Source organism: Telmatherina bonti, assembly GCF_933228915.1.
Source record: "Telmatherina bonti genome assembly, chromosome: 3".
Taxonomy (NCBI): Eukaryota; Metazoa; Chordata; class Actinopteri; order Atheriniformes; family Telmatherinidae; genus Telmatherina; species Telmatherina bonti.
In genome coordinates, this window is record NC_136621.1 from 41137241 (window position 1) to 41162116 (window position 24876).

At 46.3% G+C, this 24876-nt stretch overlaps 1 protein-coding gene across 2 annotated transcripts; it reads left to right on the forward strand.

Moving 5' to 3' along the window:
* Positions 1-4286: 4286 nt before the first annotated feature.
* Positions 4287-24272, forward strand: galnt7 (UDP-N-acetyl-alpha-D-galactosamine: polypeptide N-acetylgalactosaminyltransferase 7). Of its 2 annotated transcripts, none has more exons than XM_079238309.1 (15): positions 4287-4523; positions 5768-5879; positions 6027-6339; positions 7560-7726; positions 10626-10756; positions 12252-12331; positions 14610-14792; positions 17724-17841; positions 17915-18037; positions 18134-18249; positions 19725-19827; positions 19921-20019; positions 20600-20725; positions 20811-20841; positions 23303-24272. In XM_079238309.1, the coding sequence occupies exons 1-15, from the start codon at positions 4401-4403 to the stop codon at positions 23407-23409; spliced, it is 1932 nt and encodes a 643-aa protein (XP_079094435.1). In that variant the 5' UTR covers positions 4287-4400; the 3' UTR covers positions 23410-24272. The 2 variants fall into 2 exon arrangements, with proteins under 2 accessions (XP_079094435.1, XP_079094434.1); XM_079238308.1 differs by lacking the exon at positions 14610-14792 and adding an exon at positions 14952-15134.
* The last annotated feature ends 604 nt before the right edge of the window (positions 24273-24876 follow it).

The following is a 24876-nucleotide window of genomic DNA, read 5'->3' on the forward strand; positions in this document are numbered from 1 at the left end:
CTCCACCACTTCCACCATCTCCACCATCTCCACCACCTTCACCACCTCCACCATCTTCACCATCTCCACCACCTTCACCACCTCCACCATCTCCACCGCCTTCACCGCCTCCACCATCTCCACCGCCTTCACCGCCTTCACCGTCTCCACCGCCTTCACCGCCTCCACCGCCTCCACAGTCTCCATCTCCTCCACCACTTCCACCATCTCCAATCCAATCCAGTTTATTTATAAAGCACCGTTAAAAACAACAAAGTTGACCAAAGTGCTGTACAGAAGAAACAATAAAACATACATATTTACATCATAATGGGGCATCAGCACATTGTTAATAGTAAAACAACCCTTTAAATTAGTCAAACGGCAAAGAGAAAAAATGAGTCTTCAGACAAGACTTAAAAACAAGAAGCGATTCAGCCTGTCTAATGTACAGGGGCAGCTTATTCCACAACTTGGGACCAATAACAGAAAAAGTTCGGTCACCTCTCAGTTTACGCTTCGTCTTAGGAACCACAAGCAGAAGTTGATCTGTGGACCTCAAAGAGCGTGTAGGGGAATACCTCACCAGCAGGTCTGACAGGTAGCGAGGGGCCAGACCGTTCAGGCATTTAAAAACAAATAAAAGAATCTTAAAATCAATTCTGTAACGGACAGGGAGCCAGTGAAGGGAAGACAAAATTGGTAAAACATGGTCAGACTTTCGAGATCCAGTTAAAAGACGCGCTGCAGCGTTCTGCACCAGCTGCAGCCGTGCAAGAGAGGACTGACTGATCCCACAGTACAGGGCGTTACAATAGTCAATCCGTGTAGTTACAAAAGCATGGATCAAAATTTCAAAATCATGTCTTGAGAGTGAGGACCTTATTTTTGCAAGCTGTCTCAGGTGGAAAAAACTTGCTTTCACCACAGCACTAATTTGTTTGTCCAATTTAAGTTCCTGATCCATTTTCACACCAAGATTGCAGACAGTAGGCTTAACAAACTGTGACAAGGATCCAAGGTTAACTGAGACAGCATCACCAACACTGCTAGGTCCAAGAAGAAGAACCTCTGTTTTTTTATCATTAAAATGCAAAAAATTTATTGACATCCAAATTTTAATTTCATCAGTGCACTTTAAGAGTTCAGTGGCACTGAAGCTTTCTTGATGTTTGAGGGGAATGTAAATTTGGCTATCATCAGCATAAAGATGAAAAGACACACCAAGCCTTCAGAGAATAGACCCCAGCGGCAACAGATACAATGAAAAAAGGAGCGGACCAAGGACTGATCCTTGCGGCACGCCACAATTCAAGGGGGCCGAGGATGAAGCAAAGTCACCCAATCTCACACAAAACTCCTATCTGCTAAGTAGGAACGGAACCACTCCAAGGCAGCCCCGTGAATGCCCACTGTGTTCTCAAGTCGGCACAGGAGGATTTCATGATCCACTGTGTCGAACGCAGCGGTCAGATCTAACAAAACCAGTGCAACAGTATGACCAGAGTCAGTATACATCAAAATGTCATTAAAGACTTTAAGTAGAGCAGACTCTGTGCTGTGCAAATTTTTAAAACCAGACTGAAAAACTTCAGGGATCTCATGTGCATCCAGAAATGCCTTCAATTGACAAAATACAATTTTCTCTAGTATTTTGGACAGGAATGGAAGCTTAGAAATTGGACGAAAGTTTGAAGGATCATTGTTATCAAGGCCAGACTTTTTTATTAATGGCTGAACAACAGCGTGCTTAAAGCATTTTGGCACCACTCCTTTTACCAAGCTTCCATTCACAAGATGTACAACAAAGGGTGCTATGGTTGGAAACACCTCTTTAAAGAGGCGCGGAGGAATGGAATCATCAGGTGAGCCCGCAGGCTTCATTCCACTAACAACCTTCTCCAAAATAGAGAGAGTCACAGGCTCCAACTGAGAGAATAAGGCAGTGCATGTGACAGAGTCAGACAGACAGACAGATTGAGGGGAAATAAGAGCCCTTGTGGTTACAACCTTATTCACAAAAAAGTTCAAAAAGTTCTCACACACTTTATGTGAGGCTTCAAGGCTGTCAGATTGGGGGACATTAAGAGAAGCATTCACCAAATTAAAGAGAGCACGTGGGTTGTGCCTGTTAGCAGTAACCATATCAGAAAAATATTTTGACTTGGCTAATTTTACACATTTCTGATATCTGTGCAGACTGGCCTTTAACATTTGAAAAGAAATTTGCAACTTATCCTTTTTCCACCTGCGCTCAGCTCTCCTGCACTCACGTCTCGCAGCGCGAGTGGACTCATTTAACCAAGGCTCAGATTTAGGCTTTGCCCGCCTAGCTTTAAGCGGAGCCACACTGTCCAAAATAGACACACAGAGCGAATCAAGACGAAATTCAAACTCATCAACGTCACAATCAGAGCTCAAAAAATCACTAGATAAAATGGACTGGTTAAAGCTGCAACTGACCACCTTCACCACCTCCACCACTTCCACCGCCTCCACCGTCTCCACCGCCTCCACCGCCTTCACCGCCTCTTGATTTACCAGTCGATCTACGTTCCTACCCTCACCTATGGTCATGAGCTGTGGGTCGTGACCGAAAGCAGGAGATCTCGTATACAGGCGGCTGAAATGAGTTTCCTCTGCAGGGTGGCCGGGCTCTCCCTTAGAGATAGGGTGAGGAGCTCGGTCATCCGGGAGGAGATCAGAGTAGAGCCGCTGCTCCTCTGCATCGAGAGGAACCAGTTGAGGTGGCTCGGGCATCTGGTCAGGATGCCTCCTGGACCTCCCTGGTGAGGTGTTCCAGGCATGTCCCTCTGGGAGGAGACCCCGGGGAAGACCCAGGACACGCTGGAGGGATTACATCTCTCGGCTGGCCTGGGAACGCCTCGGGATCCCCCCCGCAGAGTTGGCAAATGTGGCTGGGGAGAGGGAAGTCTGGGCTTCCCTGCTTAGGCTGCTGCCCCCGCAACCCGACCCCGGATAAGCGGCAGAAGATGAAAATGAATATGTTTTATACGGCTTCTTGTGCAAGTTAGAGTAACTTTTATGTCTAATAATTTGTTTTTTTTGCCTGAATTTAAATAAAACTCCATATTCGATGAGAAAAGATGGTTCCAATAAAGTGTAAATGTGTGTGAAGTTCATGTTATTGAGTGTGTGAAAGATAAGATGAAGCTCGGCGGTCTTATGAAGAGTTTAACCAGTAGCGGTAAGGAGGCTCAACTGGGAGGTGACGAGACCAAACAGACCTAATGTTTACTGGGCTTTATGCAAACAGAAGCAGCCGGTAAGCCGAGGCGTAGGGATGTGCTGACGGTTGGAGACGTTTGCAGACTGTTGCTGGGTGTTGTCTGCCTGCTGCGTGGCAACTAGCTTTTCCCGTCTGACTGCAAACAACCACATATCTGCATGTTCAGAAGGGAAAGCTCCTGGAAAACACTGATTAGATGTGTGCATTAAACTGGTTATGCTTTAACTGTCTGACCAGAAGGATGTCGCCAGCTGGACTGGGTCAGAACTAAGATTTCCTTTGTGTCGTTAGAAACAAGTTCATTTGCTCGAAAAAACTGAATCTGATCATCTGAAGCTCTGAAAACAAATTAAACACAGAACGTCTCAGAAAACGTCAACACAAAGAAACACACCCTAAAAGACAAAAAGAACCAGAACCAGACCTAAAGACCCAGACTAGAACCAATACCGTGACAAACAGCTGTGCTGATGTGGTTTAAGGGGAGGAAGGAGAGCTGAACCAGACTCTCCTCCGTTACAAACTCCAGCCACGTAGTCCTGCTGGAAGACGGACCAGAACTTCAGCTTCTCCACCTGAAAGCCAGCGTGGCTGCAGGTAGGAGGTGGGTCCAACGTAGGTCATTCAGTTACATACAAAAGCTTTCTGTTATCTTCTCATAATTGTTAAATAAAACTGATCAATTACCTGCATTCATCTCGGTATAATAATGATTATACGTGCCTGTAGTTAGACTGCTGTTCTAAAACCTTTTATTGAAATTTTTACTTCCTTTAATTAGTTCATATTTTATGTTCTGTTTTCATCTTTTAATGGATTTTGTTCTGTTATTTATGTAATATAATATAATATGATATAATATAATATAATATAATATAATATAATATAATATAATATAATATAATATAATAATATAATATAATATTTACGGAACGCGCTCCTCGGCTGGGACGTCACCCTTACGTCACAGCTCCTAACTTCCGGGTTAGCTTTGCTCAGTGGGAACAGGAACCGGATCTGAACCGGATCAGAAGGAAACACCAGGAAATGAGAAAGAATCTGGGAGTCGTGCGGAACACAGAGAGGAATATCAGCAGATATTGATCATTGTTATTGATCAGCGCAGCGCGGGAAAGCTGTTAGCATCCGGACAGCTAGCTTAGCTTCCAGCATGAGGCTGAAGGTGGGATTCCTCCTCCGGAGTCTGCTCGTCATCGGGACTTTCCTGGGTCTGGTCCTGCTCTGGTCGTCTCTGTCGCCCACACCCAGCGACCAGGACCCGTTCGGGAAGAGGGTAAGGAGCGGGCTGGGGGGGTGCCAGCGGGGATGCCAGCTAACCCCCCATGATAGCACAGGCTCCCTGCAGTCCTGATAGGCTGGACCTGCTCTTCCATGCCCAACAGATTCCCAACAACTTCCCAACAGATTCCCAACAACTTCCCAGCAGATTCCAGGTAGATTCCCAACAACTTCCCAGCAGATTCCAGGTAGATTCCAGGATTCACATCTGCATATGTCACCATGAGGAGGAAGGGTTGTGTTTCATGTTGTTGGTGTGGTTGGAACCGGCTGGACTGTGCCTGTACACCACATAGACCCGGGAGGGCCACAGGGGCCCCGAGAAAACAGCAGGGTGTCCAGGGGTCCCCCAGTTCACCATGCAGAACTACAGCATTGGTCTGTGGGGTCTGAACAGGACTTGTTCCTCAGCCTTGATCCAGTCAGACAACCTTCCCGAACAGGAACATTTATTCATCATTTATATTTATTATATTAATAATATTATACTGATATTATACTAATGATATTATATTTTACTAATATTATATTATACTAATATTATACTAATGATATTATATTTTACTAATATTATATTATACTAATATTATACTAATATTATACTAATGATATTATATTTTACTAATATTATATTATACTAATATTATACTAATGATATTATATTTTACTAATATTATATTATACTAATATTATACTAATGATATTATATTTTACTAATATTATATTATACTAATATTATACTAATGATATTATATTTTACTAATATTATATTATACTAATATTATACTAATGATATTATATTTTACTAATATTATACTAATAATATGTGCTGTTTGACAGAACATAAATGTAAACAACAACCCCAGCAGTCAGCTGATGGACGCAGACTCTGAGGTTTGATTAAATTAAATGATCCGCTGTTGCAACTGGAAACCCAGTTGTTGGTCTGCAGGCTTCAAACAGGCTCTTACTGGTTTTAATGGGAGCAGAAGTTACACAAGTGTCAGTAAAATGTTATGAATGTTATCTCAACAAAGACGTTGGTGGTTCGGTCGTCATACTGTGCTGCTAGCTGGCTAGAATACCTCACACCGCTCTTATCTGTTGCTATAGCAACAGGATGCAGCTGCTCCTCGCCTCCGTCCTTCACCTGAAGCCTGACGGATTCAGCAGCTTCCCAGTGCAGCCATGGATGCCAAACCTTTACGTGTATTTAACAGCCTGTTTTCCATCATGCAGGAGGACAGCCTGCTGCCCAGAGGAGACCTGGCGGGTCAGTTTAAGGCCGTGGTGCCCTGGCCTCGTGTGGAGGGGGTGGAGGTGGACCTGAACTCCATCAGACTCCAACATGGTGAGACACTGGAACACACGTGTGTTGGGTTCTTATGTGTTACAACCTTTGTGTTGCAGTCTGTGAATGGGTGGGACGTTAGTTCCCATGTTTATAAAAACAGCTTCCCCCGCGCAGACCTCAGTTGGTATGTTCCCTTGTCTCCAGGCGGCTCAGACCAACTCCAGGACCAGCAGCCCAACCAGAAGCAGGTCATCCAGCAGCAGTATGTCACCTTCAAACTGCACACACATGACTACACCAGCCCCGTTCTGAAGAAAGGCATGCTGGGAAACTTTGAGCCCAAGGAGCCTGAACCTCCAGGGGTCCCCGGTGGTCCTGGAGAGGAAGGCAAACCGTTTGTTCTCGGTCCAGAGTACAAAGACTCCATCCAGACCTCCATCAAGGAGTTTGGCTTCAACATGGTGGCTAGTGACATGATCTCACTGGACAGAAGCATCAGTGACCTCCGGCATGACGAGTAAGAACACACACACACACTCACACACACAGATACAGACACACACGTTTTATCAGCTGTTCTGAGGACGAACATGCAGGTGGAACTCTGGGCCAGAACCAGCGACGGGTTTATGTGGTTAAAATGTGAGTAAACGTGCTGTCTGAAGGGTCGGACGTTTCCCACGGCGATGTTTGTTATCGGATCAGTGGAACGTCATCGGGAGCGTCCACACTGGGAATGTAATTGGGAATGTCCAGATTGGGAACGTCCACAACGGGAACGTCGTCATTGGGAACATCTTCTGGAACGTCGTCATCGGGAACGTCGTCATCGGGAGCGTCCACATCGGGAACGTCGTCATCGGGAACGTCGTCATCGGGAACATCTTCTGGAACGTCGTCATCGGGAACGTCGTCATCGGGAACGTCGTCATCGGGAACGTCCACATCGGGAACGTCGTCATCGGGAACGTCCACATCGGGAACGTCGTCATCAGGAACGTCCACATCGGGAACGTAATTGGGAATGTCCACATCGGGAACGTCATCGGGAACGTCGTCATCGGGAACGTCGTCATCGGGAACGTCCACATCGGGAACGTCCACATCGGGAACGTCGTCATCAGGAACGTAATCGGGAATGTCCACATCGGGAACGTCATCGGGAATGTCCACATCGGGAACGTCATCGGGAATGTCCAGATTGGGAATGTCGTCATTGGGAAAATCTTCTGGAACGTCGTCATCGGGAACGTCCACATCGGGAACGTAATCGGGAACGTCCACGTCGGGAACGTCCACATCGGGAACATCCACATCGAGAACGTCTACATCAGGAATGAAATTCCAGCAATTTTCTTTTATCTTTTATAACTGAGCAAATTTTTTAATACCCGGATGCGGTGGATCGACCAATCAGAGAAGGCGTGTTGGCTGACAGATGAGTGGTTGCAGACGACACTTTCACTGCTGGTTCAAAAGTGGGAACTTTCTCTTCCCTCCACAGTGGTTGTACATCTACTCAGGCCAAATACCTGCAGTTCATCACATGACCAGTATGATGATAGCGTATCTATGAGACACACGGCAGGCAACGATGGCGCCGTGGTTCAGGTTGACCGGTGTGTTTGTGGTTGGATGAAACCACCTGGAAAGGTTTTTAATCCACTCTTCCAAACACACCCGGAGCTTTTGGTCCGCTGGAGGCTGTGGATGACGTCCCTCGTGTCTCCTCTCCAGGTGTAAGTTCTGGCATTATGACGACAGGCTGCTGACGTCCAGCGTGATCATAGTCTTCCACAACGAGGGCTGGACGACGCTCATGAGGACCGTCCACAGCGTCATCAAGAGGACGCCGAGGAGGTACCTGGCTGAGATCGTCATGATCGACGACTTCAGCAACAAAGGTGGGCTTCTTTCCTTCAGAGCCGTGCAGGCATCAAATCCTACGTCTACATCCTACATCAAATTCTATGTCCCCCGTAGGTGTTCCTCAAGCCCTCAAAGTCCTCGCACTCGTCGTTTCCATGTTCCTTTTAGGGTGTTTCATACTAGTTCGCTAGGCTTGGTTCAGTGGTGGACCAGGATAGTCCGCTAGACTCGGTCTGAACGGGGACTTGGTCCAGTAAGAGACCAGGATAGTCTGCTAGACTCGGTCTGAACGGGGACTTGGTCCAGTAAGAGACCAGGATAGTCTGCTAGACTCGGTCTGAACGGGGACTTGGTCCAGTAAGAGACCAGGATAGTCTGCTAGACTCGGTCTGAACGGGGACTTGGTTCAGTGATGGACCAGGATAGTCTGCTAGACTCGGTCTGAACGGGGACTTGGTCCAGTAAGAGACCAGGATAGTCTGCTAGACTCGGTCTGAACGGGGACTTGGTCCAGTAAGAGACCAGGATAGTCTGCTAGACTCGGTCTGAACGGGGACTTGGTCCAGTAAGAGACCAGGATAGTCTGCTAGACTCGGTCTGAACGGGGACTTGGTTCAGTGATGGACCAGGATAGTCTGCTAGACTCGGTCTGAACGGGGACTTGGTCCAGTAAGAGACCAGGATAGTCTGCTAGACTCGGTCTGAACGGGGACTTGGTTCAGTGATGGACCAGGATAGTCTGCTAGACTCGGTCTGAACGGGGACTTGGTCCAGTAAGAGACCAGGATAGTCCGCTAGACTCGGTCTGAACGGGGACTTGGTCCAGTAAGAGACCAGGATAGTCTGCTAGACTCGGTCTGAACGGGGACTTGGTCCAGTAAGAGACCAGGATAGTCTGCTAGACTCGGTCTGAACGGGGACTTGGTCCAGTAAGAGACCAGGATAGTCTGCTAGACTCGGTCTGAACGGGGACTTGATTCAGTGATGGACCAGGATAGTCCGCTAGACTCGGTCTGAACGGGGACTTGGTCCAGTAAGAGACCAGGATAGTCTGCTAGACTCGGTCTGAACGGGGACTTGGTCCAGTAAGAGACCAGGATAGTCTGCTAGACTCGGTCTGAACGGGGACTTGGTCCAGTAAGAGACCAGGATAGTCTGCTAGACTCGGTCTGAACGGGGACTTGGTTCAGTGGTGGCCCAGGATAGTCTGCTAGACTCGGTCTGAACGGGGACTTGGTCCAGTAAGAGACCAGGATAGTCTGCTAGACTCGGTCTGAACGGGGACTTGGTTCAGTGGTGGCCCAGGATAGTCTGCTAGACTCGGTCTGAACGGGGACTTGGTTCAGTGGTGGACCAGGATAGTCCGCTAGACTCGGTCTGAACGGGGACTTGGTTCAGTGATGGACCAGGATAGTCCGCTAGACTCGGTCTGAACGGGGACTTGGTTCAGTGGTGGACCAGGATAGTCCGTTAGACTCGGTCTGAACGGGGACTTGGTCCAGTAAGAGACCAGGATAGTCTGCTAGACTCGGTCTGAACAGGGACTTGGTTCAGTAAGAGACCAGGATAGTCTGCTAGACTCGGTCTGAACGGGGACTTGGTCCAGTAAGAGACCAGGATAGTCTGCTAGACTCGGTCTGAACGGGGACTTGGTTCAGTGATGGACCAGGATAGTCCGCTAGACTCGGTCTGAACGGGGACTTGGTCCAGTAAGAGACCAGGATAGTCTGCTAGACTCGGTCTGAACAGGGACTTGGTTCAGTAAGAGACCAGGATAGTCTGCTAGACTCGGTCTGAACGGGGACTTGGTTCAGTGATGGACCAGGATAGTCCGCTAGACTCGGTCTGAACGGGGACTTGGTCCAGTAAGAGACCAGGATAGTCTGCTAGACTCGGTCTGAACGGGGACTTGGTTCAGTGATGGACCAGGATAGTCCGCTAGACTCGGTCTGAACGGGGACTTGGTCCAGTAAGAGACCAGGATAGTCTGCTAGACTCGGTCTGAACGGGGACTTGGTTCAGTGGTGGCCCAGGATAGTCTGCTAGACTCGGTCTGAACGGGGACTTGGTTCAGTGGTGGACCAGGATAGTCCGCTAGACTCGGTCTGAACGGGGACTTGGTTCAGTGATGGACCAGGATAGTCCGCTAGACTCGGTCTGAACGGGGACTTGGTTCAGTGGTGGACCAGGATAGTCCGTTAGACTCGGTCTGAACGGGGACTTGGTCCAGTAAGAGACCAGGATAGTCTGCTAGACTCGGTCTGAACAGGGACTTGGTTCAGTAAGAGACCAGGATAGTCTGCTAGACTCGGTCTGAACGGGGACTTGGTCCAGTAAGAGACCAGGATAGTCTGCTAGACTCGGTCTGAACGGGGACTTGGTTCAGTGATGGACCAGGATAGTCCGCTAGACTCGGTCTGAACGGGGACTTGGTCCAGTAAGAGACCAGGATAGTCTGCTAGACTCGGTCTGAACAGGGACTTGGTTCAGTAAGAGACCAGGATAGTCTGCTAGACTCGGTCTGAACGGGGACTTGGTTCAGTGATGGACCAGGATAGTCCGCTAGACTCGGTCTGAACGGGGACTTGGTCCAGTAAGAGACCAGGATAGTCTGCTAGACTCGGTCTGAACGGGGACTTGGTTCAGTGATGGACCAGGATAGTCCGCTAGACTCGGTCTGAACGGGGACTTGGTCCAGTAAGAGACCAGGATAGTCTGCTAGACTCGGTCTGAACGGGGACTTGGTCCAGTAAGAGACCAGGATAGTCTGCTAGACTCGGTCTGAACAGGGACTTGGTTCAGTAAGAGACCAGAACATGGGTTTGAGACATTTGACCTCTCGGGGTTTTCTGGATTGCTGTTAGTTTGGCTCCATAAAGTCCAAACAGCTGAATGATATAAATAAGTGTATTTTTTGTGTTTGTGTGTGTCTAGTCCATCTGAAGGAGCGTCTGGAGGAATACATCAAACAGTGGAACGGTCTTGTAAAACTCTTCAGGAATGAGAAGAGAGAAGGATTGATCCAGGCCCGGAGTATCGGAGCCAAGAAGGCCACTAAAGGACAGGTATGAGTTCACCTGCCGGCCTATGACCCGAGTCGTTATTCCTTTTCCATCCTCGACCAGAAGAGAGGAGTTTTTCTTTCTTGTTCTTGAGGCTGCAAGAACAAAATTATCTAATTTTGTCATCGTTGATGTGGTGGACTTGTCTTAACCAGTCAGTGATCTCCGATGGTTAAAAGTGAAGCCAGAAACCGCAGTTCCCCCCTCATCCACTAGGAGCTCCAAAACTGAATAAATCCCATAGACTGTATATAAAAGATGGGCGGAGCCTCCGTGTCGTCACCCGTAGGTTTCTGAAGAGCTGAATTGAAGCTCGGTGGGCGGTTCCTACCATCACCATCTTGGCAGGGGCATGCGTGTCGTCTCTCCCGGAAAATTCAAATATGGTCAAAGATGTGGAGCTGAGAGGGGGGCTGTGAGCGTCATGGTGGATGATTGACATCGAGCGAACTCCGAGCTTTCTGTAGCTAAAAGCTAACAGAGCTAACCCGGAGATAACAGGAGCTAACCAGCTAACGGAGGTAAGCGGGCTAAAGCTAAGTCACGTTGTTAACCGGCTAAAAACCGCGGTTTTTCTGTCTTCTGACTTGAAGCAGGAGATGGGGTACCTGTCAGTCAAAAGGACACGCCCCTAAATATGCCGAACTTCGAGATCAAATTACTTTTAAACGGGAGAGTTACAAAAAAATTCACTCCCCCCACAGTTGTCATGAAGGTAAACCTGACCTATTAAACCTAACATGGATTTTTGTACCAGGCTGTAAACATGTTTATTTGTGCTGTAAACATGTTTATTTCTGCTGTAATCGTGTTTATTTCTGCTGTAAACATGTTTATTTCTGCTGTAAACATGTTTATTTCTGCTGTAAACATGTTTATTTCTGCTGTAAACATGTTTATTCCTGCTGTAAGCATGTTTATTTCTGCTGTAAGCATGTGTATTACTGCTGTAAACATGTTTATTTCTGCTGTAAACATGTTTATTTCTGCTGTAAACATGTTTATTCCTGCTGTAAGCATGTTTATTTCTGCTGTAAACATGTGTATTACTGCTGTAAACATGTTTATTTCTGCTGTAAACATGTTTATTTCTGCTGTAAACATGTTTATTTCTGCTGTAATCGTATTTATTTCTGCTGTAAACACGTTTATTCCTGCTGTAAACATGTTTATTTCTGCTGTAATCGTGTTTATTTCTGCTGTAATCGTGTTTATTTCTGCTGTAATCGTGTTTATTTCTGCTGTAAACATGTTTATTTCTGCTGTGAAGTTGGTCTTTTTAACATGGGAGTCTATGGGGATTTGCTCTGTTTTGCAGCCCCTAGTGGATGAAGGAGGAACTGCAGTTTTATGCACTTCCACATAGGCTTCACTTTTAACCACCTGAGGTTGCAGCTTGAACAAGCTTTAATCTGCTGCAGATCATGTGACGATAGAACGAGGTGTGTATGAACACCATGTGATGGTTTGTACTGCTTCTCGTCTTTCTGTGCTGCAGGTTCTGATCTACTTAGATGCTCACTGTGAGGTTGGAATCAACTGGTACGCTCCGCTGGTTGCACCTATTTCAAAAGACAGGTAACACACACAGGCACACCTGTCAAGCCTTACATCCGTCAGGCCTGGTGCTGCTCTCATTAAACTGTAACATCTCCCACCTGGGACTCTCACAGGTTCATGTTTGATGGGGTTTTATGGTTCATGTGATATTCTGCAGGACTTCAGGCAACCCGCTCCAGATAAAAAAACATACAACTTTATCAGCAGCAAACTGTCTCAATGGCCAGAATTGTTTTTTTTATAAATGTTTGTGTTGTTGCTCTGAAGATCAATGTTTAACATGAATAATGATTTTAACCCTCAGTAGCTGTTTAGCTGTACCTTTATTATCCAGATGTCGGAGACCACAGCTGTCCACGGAGCCAGCTGCACCTGTTTCATTAACTCTGTTGGGCTATGATGTCATTTATCAGGTGTAATATCAGGTGTAATGTGTCTGTTATTAACGGTTTATTGTAGCTCCTGCAGCTGCCAGGTGGAGCTGCAGGAGCAAATGCAAACTGTGACACACTGATATCTACTGATAGCGGCTGTCTTCTGTTTAACTCGTTGGCTGCCAGACATCGCTGTAGCAGATCTCAGAGCTGCCGGCGAGACTTCTCCCCGGAGGGCACAGTTTGGAGAAATGTTGACGTGCACACCTGGCCCTATTGGCTTTCCATACAGGTTTTCAGCTTCTTTGGCAGCCAATGAGTTAATACGTGTACATGGAGATATGTGGATTGTTTACACCCAGAGGCCATTTTACCAGGTCCACCTTCTGGAACCAGTCTGGATTGGTAGATTGTTGGATTGAACAAGTAAATATTCGTCAGACATATGGCTCCATATTGCCATAAAGCATCACACAGTTGCTGCACATTGATGATGAGAATCTCCCGTTCCACCTCGTCATGATGAGAATCTCCCGTTCCACCTCATCACCATGAGAATCTCCCGTTCCACCTCATCACCATGAGAATCTCCCGTTCCACCTCATCGTGATGAGAATCTCCCGTTCCACCTCATCACCATGAGAATCTCCCGTTCCACCTCATCACCATGAGAATCTCCCGTTCCACCTCATCGTGATGAGAATCTCCCGTTCCACCTCATCGTGATGAGAATCTCCCGTTCCACCTCATCACCATGAGAATCTCCCGTTCCACCTCATCACCATGAGAATCTCCCGTTCCACCTCATCACCATGAGAATCTCCCGTTCCACCTCATCACCATGAGAATCTCCCGTTCCACCTCATCATGATGAGAATCTCCCGTTCCACCTCGTCACCATGAGAATCTCCCGTTCCACCTCGTCACCATGAGAATCTCCCGTTCCACCACATCACCATGAGAATCTCCCGTTCCACCACATCACCATGAGAATCTCCCGTTCCACCACATCACCATGAGAATCTCCCGTTCCACCTCATCACCATGAGAATCTCCCGTTCCACCTCATCATGATGAGAATCTCCCGTTCCACCACATCACCATGAGAATCTCCCGTTCCACCACATCACCATGAGAATCTCCCGTTCCACCACATCACCATGAGAATCTCCCGTTCCACCACATCACCATGAGAATCTCCCGTTCCACCACATCACCATGAGAATCTCCCGTTCCACCTCATCACCATGAGAATCTCCCGTTCCACCACATCACCATGAGAATCTCCCGTTCCACCTCATCATGATGAGAATCTCCCGTTCCACCTCATCACCATGAGAATCTCCCGTTCCACCTCATCACCATGAGAATCTCCCGTTCCACCTCATCATGATGAGAATCTCCCGTTCCACCTCGTCACCATGAGAATCTCCCGTTCCACCTCGTCACCATGAGAATCTCCCGTTCCACCACATCACCATGAGAATCTCCCGTTCCACCTCATCACCATGAGAATCTCCCGTTCCACCTCATCATGATGAGAATCTCCCGTTCCACCTCATCACCATGAGAATCTCCCGTTCCACCTCATCATGATGAGAATCTCCCGGTCCACCTCATCACCATGAGAATCTCCCGGTCCACCTCATCACCATGTAGCAGCAATACTCAAGTGGACCAAAGTGGGACAAGAAGATGGATGGATCCATGTTTTTATGATGTTTCCAGTAAATTCTGACCCTACCATCTGAATGTTGAGCTGAAATACTGCAGTGTGATTGGCTGATTAACAAGCAGGTGAATGGTAAAATGGCTTCTTAGTGTATAAACCAGGTAAACATGTTCATATGTGACAGAAAACAAAATGAGTCCTCATTAAGTGGAAATGAATTGTGTGTGTATGTTTGTGTGTGTGTGTGTAGGACAGTGTGTACAGTACCACTGATAGATTATATAGATGGTAATGAGTACAGTATGGAGCCCCAGCAGGGTGGCGATGAGGATGGCCTGGCTCGAGGAGCGTGGGACTGGAGTCTGCTTTGGAAGCGGGTTCCTCTCAGCCAGAGAGAGAAGGCCAAGAGAAAACACACCACCCAGCCCTACTGGTACATACACACCACCATCTGCATGTCAAAGCTCATCCCTGGTCTCTTTCTGTTTCCACCTCCCATCCCTCCTGTCTGACCCCGCACCGTGTCTCGGTTCACAACCCCGTCACCTTCCCCATGTGTCCCGTATGCCTTACCCCACACCCACTGTGTCAGAACGGTCTGTACGGTGCCTCTGATCGACTCCATCCACGGACAGAGGTTCACCTTCGAGCCCCAGGGTGGAGGAGACAGCGACGGCTTTGCTAGAGGAGCCTGGGACTGGAGCATGCTCTGGAAGAGAGTTCCTCTGGGAGACAAAGAAAAAATACTCAGAAAAACTCAAACTGAGCCATATAGGTACAGAAAACCGATGCTGTCTGACTGGTTGGGACATTGGGAGAGCAGAGAAGCCTGACGTAAAGATTCCTCATGATAAGGCTGACGTTAGGGCTGGACACAGTTTATATTCAGATCTCTCCTGAATTCCAATTAAGATGAAAAATATTGTGTGCTTTACATGTAAAAGGGTTCCTGAGAGGTTGTAAAATGTCTAAATTCAGAACTTTAATTTAAGGCCTTTAAAGTCAAAACACCCAGCTGTTAAATTCAGTTTTAGTTTATGCTTTCTGATGCTGCGGTTCGGAAACAGTCCGCTATAAGTAAAACTCTCCAGTAGTTTTTATGAAAATGTTTTTTTTTACATTCCTGAGAAGTATCAGCTTCGTAAAATACAGTTAAAGGTTCACTGCCTTGCGTACATAAAAAAGGATCTCCGTTTCAAACGTATGTCTCCGTTCGCATACTTCCATTTGTTCTCTTCGTTCAATCAAATCAGCACCCAGAAAATCTTAATCTAATCAAATCAGGACAAAAGCATTTCGTCACAGTTGTAGTAGGAAACATAGAGTGTAATGTAATGTTCTTTGATAATTACATTGCTAAGAATGAAAGGATTTTGCATTAATACGTCGTACTGGTGTAAAATTTTATTCATAAGGTCTTAAAAGGTCTTAAATTGAACTTGCTGAAACCTGCAGGAACCCTGATATGATCTAGAAGCATCACACTAACCAGCTGAGCCCAGCCTAAGCTTCCTGCGGCGCTTTCTGCTTCCTCTTCCTGTTCGCTTGGTTTACGCCAACATGGCTAAGCTTCTAGGTTAACTTGCACTGATACGTGGTCTTTTCTGAGCTGTGGGAATGCCTTCCAGCCTCTCCTGATCAGGTCTACATCCAGGAACCGTCTGAGTTTGAGTTTGCAGGCCAGTCTCTGGTGTTGGGTTGGGTTTGGTTCGGGCTGGTACCTCCATCTTCACCTGTCTTTCCCTAATCACTTTGTCATTGATCACGAGTGTTCAGTTTAAGCTAAATTATTTAAATATTCAGATTTAATGTTTTTCAGTCACAGTGATGCACCTCATACAGCATCATTCATAGAACCTGAGCTCTAAAAGAGGTGGGACGCTGCGTAAAAACGTAAATAAACACATAATCCAGTCATTTATAAACCATCAGGTCACGTTTTCTTCCGAGGAGAAGATAATACATGTTGCCATGTAAACCTGTCACGACCTGTTCCCGAGTAAACTGTCTTGTCACTAACCTGTTCCCACTTAAACCATCAAATGACCGACCTGTTGCAGAGTAAACCATTGCGTCACAAACCTGTTCCCGAGTAAACCGTAGTGTCACCGACCTGTTCCTGAGTAAACCGTAGTGTCACCGACCTGTTCCCGAGTAAACCGTAGTGTCACCGACTAAACCGTAGTGTCACCGACCTGTTCCCGAGTAAACCGTAGTGTCACCGACCTGTTCCCGAGTAAACCGTAGTGTCACCGACCTGTTCCCGAGTAAACCGTAGTGTCACCGACCTGTTCCCGAGTAAACCGTAGTGTCACCGACCTGTTCCCGGGTAAACCGTAGTGTCACCGACCTGTTCCCGGGTAAACCGTAGTGTCACCGACCTGTTCCCGAGTAAACCGTAGTGTCACCGACCTGTTCCCGAGTAAACCGTAGTGTCACCGACCTGTTCCAGAGTAAACCGTAGTGTCACCGACCTGTTCCAGAGTAAACCGTAGTGTCACCGACCTGTTCCCGAGTAAACCGTAGTGTCACCGACCTGTTCCCGAGTAAACCGTAGTGTCACCGACCTGTTCCCGAGTAAACCGTAGTGTCACCGACCTGTTCCCGAGTAAACCGTAGTGTCACCGACCTGTTCCCGGGTAAACCGTAGTGTCACCGACCTGTTCCCGAGTAAACTGTAGTGTCACCGACCTGTTCCCGAGTAAACCGTAGTGTCACCGACCTGTTCCCGAGTAAACCGTAGTGTCACCGACCTGTTCCCGAGTAAACCGTAGTGTCACCGACATGTTCCCGGGTAAACCGTAGTGTCACCGACCTGTTCCCGAGTAAACCGTAGTGTCACCGACCTGTTCCCGACTAAATCATTGTGTTGACAACCTGTTCCAGAGTAAATTGTCGCGTTGGCAACCTGTTCCCAAGTAAACCGTTATGTCACCGACCTGTTCCCGAGTAAACCGTTATGTCACCAACCTGTTCCACAGTAAATCGTCGCGTTGGCAACCTGTTCCAAAGTAAACTGTTGTCACCAACCTGTTCCAGAGTAAATCATCGTGTTGGCAACCTGTTCCCAAGTAAACTGTTATGTCACCGACCTGTTCCCGAGTAAACCGGTCAACAACCTGTTTCTGGGTACACTTGTAAATTGTCGAATGCTCCTCCATCAAATTCAAAATTAGCTATTTTCCATCACACGGTGAAACTTCGGACATGATGTTATTCTTCTATTCTTCTACTAGGAAGAAAATATGACCTGATGAGGTTCTGGTTTATTCACATTTTACAGGAAGTTTCACCTCTTGTCTAGATTTAGGGTTGTGTATGTGCTTAGATGGGTGTTCATACGTGTGTGTGTGTGTGCCTGTAGGTCTCCAGCCATGGCTGGTGGTCTCTTTGCCATAGAAAGAGACTTCTTTTTTGAGTTGGGTCTTTATGATCCTGGACTTCAGATCTGGGGAGGAGAGAATTTTGAAATCTCTTATAAGGTGGGTATGAATGGGTGGTGTTGGTCACGCCGGGAATCTGGCACCGTTCTGACATTATTCGTGCTGTGTGCAGATCTGGCAGTGTGGTGGGCAGCTGCTCTTCGTCCCGTGCTCTCGGGTCGGTCACATCTACAGGCTGCAGGGATGGCAGGGAAACCCGCCTCCTGCACATGTTGGATCTTCACCCACACTGAAGGTAGGACCACCACATCTCAAACAAGATGGTGTTCATGTCACTGTTGTCATGGCGATACACCTAGACTTACTCATGCATGTTTATGTGTGTCCACAGAACTATGTCCGGGTGGTGGAGGTGTGGTGGGATGAATATAAGGACTACTTCTACGCCAGCCGTCCGGAAACTCTGACTCTGGCCTACGGAGACATCAGTGATCTGAAACGCTTCAGGTTTTATTTTCATGCTTCCTGTTGGCTCATACAGCTGCACGGTCATGAGGAGGTTAGCAGTCCTCTTCTGTTCTGGTCCAGCCTCATTTCTTTTTATAAGTCCATGAAAACACCAAACAGCTGCAGCTGTTTGCAGAAACGTGGGCAGACGTGTAAACCAGTCCGTTTGTCCAGTTCTGAGGGGCTTGAAAGAGGAGATCTGATCTGGTCTGAACCCTCTAAGAGAAGCTTTCTGTCATTCAGTCCAGTTCTTGGGACATGCAACCTTAACCGTTTCCGGCTTTTTAACATGCACGTTTCCATGGAGACTTTCATGGAGGTTTCAGCAAAAAGTTGATGGATCGTCTGAAGGTCCACATTCACCTCTCAGGTTCTGGTTCAGATCTTTCTTGGATTTTAGATCCTCTAGCTAGTTTTTTAGTCCTCCACGTGTCCAGTTTCCTCCTCAATGCCAAGCAGTGACCTCTGGTGGTTAAAAGTGAAGTCAGAACTGCAGTTCCCAATTCATCCACTAGGGACTCAAAACCAAGCAAATCCCCATAGACTCCCATGTTAAAAAGACCAACTTCACAGAAGAAATAAACATGTTTACAGCAGAAATAAACATGTTTACAGCCGAAATAAACACGTTTGAATCCTGCTACAAAATATTTTAGGTTTAATAGGTCAGATTTACCTTCATGACAACTTTTTTTTGTAGCTCATCCATTTAGATTTTATTTAATATAGAAATTCAGGAAAATTAGGGGCTTGTCTTTTGATTTACAGGTAACCAACATCCCGCTCCTGGAAGAGTGTAAAACAACCGCGGTTTTTAAGTCGGCTAACAGCGTGACTTAGCGTTAGCCCACCTACTCTCTTAGCTGAGTTAGCGCTTAGCTACAGGCAGGTTGTAGTCAGTGATCCTCATGCTCACCTCCCAGCTCCTTCTCTTTGCCCATTTTTTCCCGGGAGCGACAGCATGCATGATGCTGCCAAGATGGTGGAAATCGCCCAGTGAGCTTCCCTTCAGGTTTTCAGAAACCTACAGGTGACATGACGGTGGCGCTGCCTTTCCTTATGCAGTCTGTGTTCCATACTGTGATATGCCAAGCTAACTGCAAACAGCTAACTGCCAACAGCTAACAGCTAACTGCCAACGGCTAAAAGCTAACTGCCAACAGCTAACAGCTAACTGCCAACAGCTAACTGCCAACGGCTAACAGCTAACTGCCAACAGCTAACAGCTAACTGCCAACGGCTAACAGCTAGCTGCCAACAGCTAACTGCCAACAGCTAACTGCCAACAGCTAACTGCCAACGGCTAACAGCTAACTGCCAACGACTAACAGGGAATCACGTGGCTCTTTTCTGGTTTCCACAGATGAAACTAAAGAAATGAGGACTGGATCTGGTCTGCAGCTCCTTCCTGTCGTTAACGTCACCAGTTTGATTCTTTCAGTAAAAATTCCTGAGATTTTTTTTTCTGTTTTCAGGGAGGAACATCGATGCAAAAGCTTCAAATGGTTCATGGAGGAAATCGCTTATGACATCCCGCTGCACTACCCGCTTCCCCCCAAAAATGTTGAATGGGGAGAGGTAAGCCTGCACACACACACACACACACACATCCACAAGCATGTTGAGCTACTGGTTTCGCTGGTATGACTGGTTTGTGTCATTTGTCTGCAGATTCGTGGTTTTGAGACCAGTTACTGTATCGACAGCATGGGACACACCAACGGCGGGAACGTGGAAATCGGTCCCTGTCACAGGATGGGAGGCAACCAGGTAACACCTGCTGAGCAGCTGTTGATGCAGGCTGTGGTCACCGTGGCAACAGCCGCACGACGAGGACAGTCTTGGCATCAGTGTGTCCTCATCACCGTGGCAACAACCGCACAAAGCATTGTGTTATTAGTGTGTCCTCATGAGGTGGTGTTTAATGTTGACAGCGGTGAAGTCACCATGAAGCTCAGACTGTTGTCATTATTTCACAAACCAATCAGAATTGCCATTTTAAAGGGGCGGAGGTTAAAGCTCAGTTCATTTTGAGGGATTTTCTGACCAGGTTGGTCAGACTCGACCTGTCAACCTCCACGTAGCATTAAGACTGGAAACAGCCTCCACAGACCCTGCAGACCCCCCAGCGGGTACTGGAGGTCCAGACTAGACACCTTCAGATCCTGACTAGGCCCAAAAAGAGTCGGAGATCAGGATCACAGTCCAACACCTCCCAAAAACCAGACCAGACTGTGAAGTTCCTCCTCCCGCTGCATCATCAGTGTGTAAATGTGGAGGCCAGACCTGTGTGTGTTCAGGTAGAGTCTGAATGAAGCGAACTGCTCTGCTAACATCTGTATGTGTGCAGCTGTTCCGCATCAACGAAGCTGACCAGCTGATGCAGTATGACCAGTGTCTGACCCGAGGAGACAGCTCCGCCGTCATCATCACGCACTGCGACCAGAAGCAGTACACCGAATGGAAGTATTTCAAGGTGGGACGCCAGCAACCTGAAACATGACTTTGGACTCTTTGTTGCACACTTAGGGGATTAAAAACGTCTTTCCTTCTCTTTCCAGGATCTCCATCGCTTCACTCACATGCCAACAGGTCAGCATATGGACACACCTGACCTGCTAGTCACACAGTCCTGCTGGACATTAGCTTTATTTGGAATTCAATTCCACTTTATTTATATAGCGTCAAATCAGAGCAATGCCATCTCAAGTCGCTTTACAGACAGAGAAGAAAACATAATGAAAGCCAATTCATAACAGCCTATATAAGGAAACCAACAGATTGAGTTGGAAGTCCAACTCAATCTGTTGCCAGTGAGCAAGCACACTGGCAACAGTGGGAAGGAAAAAACTCCCTTTTAACAGGAAGGAAACCTCCGGCAGAACCCTAACCATCCCTAGCTATAGGACTTATCAAAGAGATAAGTCTTCAGCCTAGTCTTAAAGGTGGGGAGGGTGTCTGCTTCCCTAACACTAACTGGAAAATATAAGTAAATATCATGTCTCCGCCTCAAGTGCGTCCCAAATGGCCCCAAAAACCTTAAGCTTAGCCCCTGCGGGCTGTCAGAGCTGCAGGACAGCGTCACTTATCAACCAGGCACTAGAAATATTTCCATCATCCATGATAAACTACGTTGCAATGTGGCTTCCCACCACTTGGTGGTGGTAATGTCAGTTAGCTATGCAACATACCACAATAATTAGAAGATACTCAGCTAGCCGTTAACCTGTCGCAAAGGTGAAGAAAAAGTATTTAAAACGGAAAAAATTGGACAAATATGGTCCCAAACCCTTCTTACAGGCAGAAATAATCCAACTTATTAAATCTGCTTTGTGACAAGACAGAGCCGAGTGGTGTGTGGAGAGTGTTAGCTAACATTAGCTTATGATAGCTAACGTTAGCTAACACTATCCATCACTGAAACTCTAAAACTTTCTCACTAAAGCAGCATCTAGAAGCCAAACACGGATGAAGGCGGTGGAATTTTCACAAAAATAGAAGCAGATCAAAAACTTTATTAAATAAATTTCTCAATTAAATGTTTTGTATTTAAACATCTAAAGAAATTAATTTTATTTAAGATTTATTTATTTGAACTTCATGTTTAATGTATTTTATAAGTACCATCATAAAGATGGTTGGATATCTGACAGATTCAACTTTCACCGTGTTGGAAATGCAGATATGGAGACGAGAGTTTCAGTGTTAATGAATTTAATAAACAGCCATAAAATACCAATGTTTCCTCACAGTAACGTTAACTCCTAAATAAAACCGTCCCTCATTTCTACATCACCTTAACGTTTTCTGCATCTGATGGTTTTTACTTGGACATGAAGAGGAAACACTTTATTTGGGGAACTTTCTCCAGCTGGAGGTCTGATTCCCATCCTGCCAGCAGACTTTAATAAACCTCATTGTAAATGTGCTGGGAAGCTAAATCTGCTAGCTAAACCTCCATCAGGTGGACTTTTTGGAGGTTTGTAAAACGATGTAGGGGATCATGTAGGTCTGGAACCCCAACAAGCTGTCTGACATGAACACATCAGAGCTGAACTGCTTTGGAAAGTGTGAAGTTTGCTGGAACCATGCTGGATGAGACACAACTAAAGGCTAATTAACAGTCACTGGATAACAGCAGCTAGCTTTTAGCCTCCCAACATGGCGGCGTAACAATGTGACGGCACAGAGATGGTTTACAGGAATTAATACACAAATCTGGCAGTCTCTCATGCATCATGTGTTCATTGTTGCCTTGCTTTCGTCATTAATTTCTGTTTGGAACTCATTGCAAGAAATACTTGAAAACATGCAACGAGATCAGGAGAAATGTTTTGGCTGCAATCCACTCTTTGCTTTTTATGAAAATTGTTTAAAATAAGAAGAAATTTCTTCAGTAGAAATGAATGTTTTGCCAAACCGAGGGGGAAACCAGGCCCTTGTTGGAGCTTGGGAATAGTTTCACATAGAGACAACATTTAAAGTTTAAACAAATGAAGAAAGATCCAACTGTTTGTGTTTGAAAGGACCTTTTGATATCTTTTATAGTTTTGACACAATTGTGGTTTAAGTTTCTTGGAGTTTTATAGATTTCAAAGGGAACGTCGGTACTCGAGGGTGATGTCGCGCTTCACCGTTGTTAAGCTAATGTCTCAAACAAACTTCACGCCAGAGTTCCCCCCACACTGAGTGAGAATGTGAGGTGTGGTTTTAACGTGCCATAAAGACGACACAGCAGACGTTAAAGTCATAAAACATACATCAAACCGGCCCATCTGCTGATCGCTGTCCAAGAATTGTGTAGATACAATATCTGGTTCTCAAACAGTGGCTGGTTGTTCGAAGGGTCCACCGAGCCCAAAATCAGCCGAAATATGAGACTGTCATTGGGAGAGAATCGTCATGGCAATGTTAATGATCAGGCTCAGTTCGGTGTCTTATTGGAATCACACACCTCGCTGATACGGCCATGTGACTCTGGGACTAAATAAATCATTTCTTCCTGTATGATGAACTTTGTCCACCACGATGCTCACTGTCCTTGTCCTTCCAGGGAAATGTCTAGACCGCTCCGACCTGCTGCACAAAGTCTTCATATCCGACTGTGACACCAGTAAAACCACTCAGAAATGGGAGATGAACAACATCGTAGCTGTGTGAGGACTGGATGAAGCTTCTGGAAGCTGGATGGCAAACGGGGGCTTTCATCAGAACCCTAAAAGAAGCCGAGTCTTCGGCTCACTTGCTCCTTCCAGCCGGCTCATGCCTTTTCAGTATCGTGAATCATGCAGGTGGAAGGAGGATCTGTGGGACCAAACCAGAACCTTCTCCGACCTTCTGTGGTGGTTGAGTTTACATTGGGTGTCTCTTTGATCTTTGGGGATCTCTGCTCTTTCCTAAACTTTGATTCAGAAGTTAAACTTTGTTTTTCTGATTAGCTCACTTTCCCAAAGAGACCGGAGGAGGATTTACTGGGACCAGAAGTGCTTGTTGTGGGCGGTCCGAGTCTGGACCAGTCGCTCGTGACTTCGTTGTTCATCATCATATTTATGTCTGTAAATTATGAAAACAGAAAAAAAAACATCCGTCCGTTTCAGTTTCATCAACTTCTGAACAAACATGAAGGAAAAATCCTGAAAGAAGCTGCTCCAACAGGACTTGGTTAGGTCTCCGCATCACTCCAGGTCCGTGTGACGACCCATCCGGACTTGCAACTCATTCTTTCTGACTGGTGTTTTTCTGTTTCTTTGCTTTTATCTGTGCTTTTATTTGTGGGAACAACAGCATACTTCGGACCGCCTGGGCAACCGGGCGACCGAGCGGCCGCCTGTCTGGAATAACAAAAGGAATAAAAAGGGTTGGGGCTTTCCTGGGGCTGCTGCGATGGGAACTGCTTTTAGTGGTCATGGCAAAAACAAGGTTTTGATTGTGGCGATCATGTTTTCAGCGTTTTGTACGATGTCATATGACGTGTCGTTCTATGAATGATGTACATATCTAATTTATAACAGAGATTTAATAACGGGGGCCAAATGTTTGGTGACTGAAGAAAGTAAAAAAATTTTATACGTTTGTGTTGCTGCTGTTTCTGAGGGAAATCAGAAATACTCTGATGACTGCGGTTGTGGGGTGTATCTGCGATGGACAAGAAGCAGAGTCCAGAGGACCAGAGTCCAGAGGACTGGTCCGTCACCAGGTGGGATGAAACAGAAGACTACATTTTATCTTTCTCACTTGACTGGGAAAGGTCAGTTTACCTGAACTGCAAACAACTGTTTACAACAGTTTTATATAATTAAACTAATCAAAGTACAAAATATTTAATGAAGTCAAGAGTTTTGAAGTATAGAAGAAAACTGAACCGTAATGTTACCAAATCTATTAAAAATACACATTTTGACACGTTAAAGAGGTAGAATTTGGAGATAAGACAGCATATTCAGTTAGATAATGCCTCCAACTAAATCAGTTTTCATGCAGTTTCAAAAAAATTCCAATCTTTTTTAAAAGCTGTAAGAAACCATAGAAGATTTAATAAATATTTAATGATAAATATTTTTAAAAAGCCACTTTAATCACTTAGTCTTACTAATCCCACGAGGGAATTTTTCTGTTACAGCAGCAGTC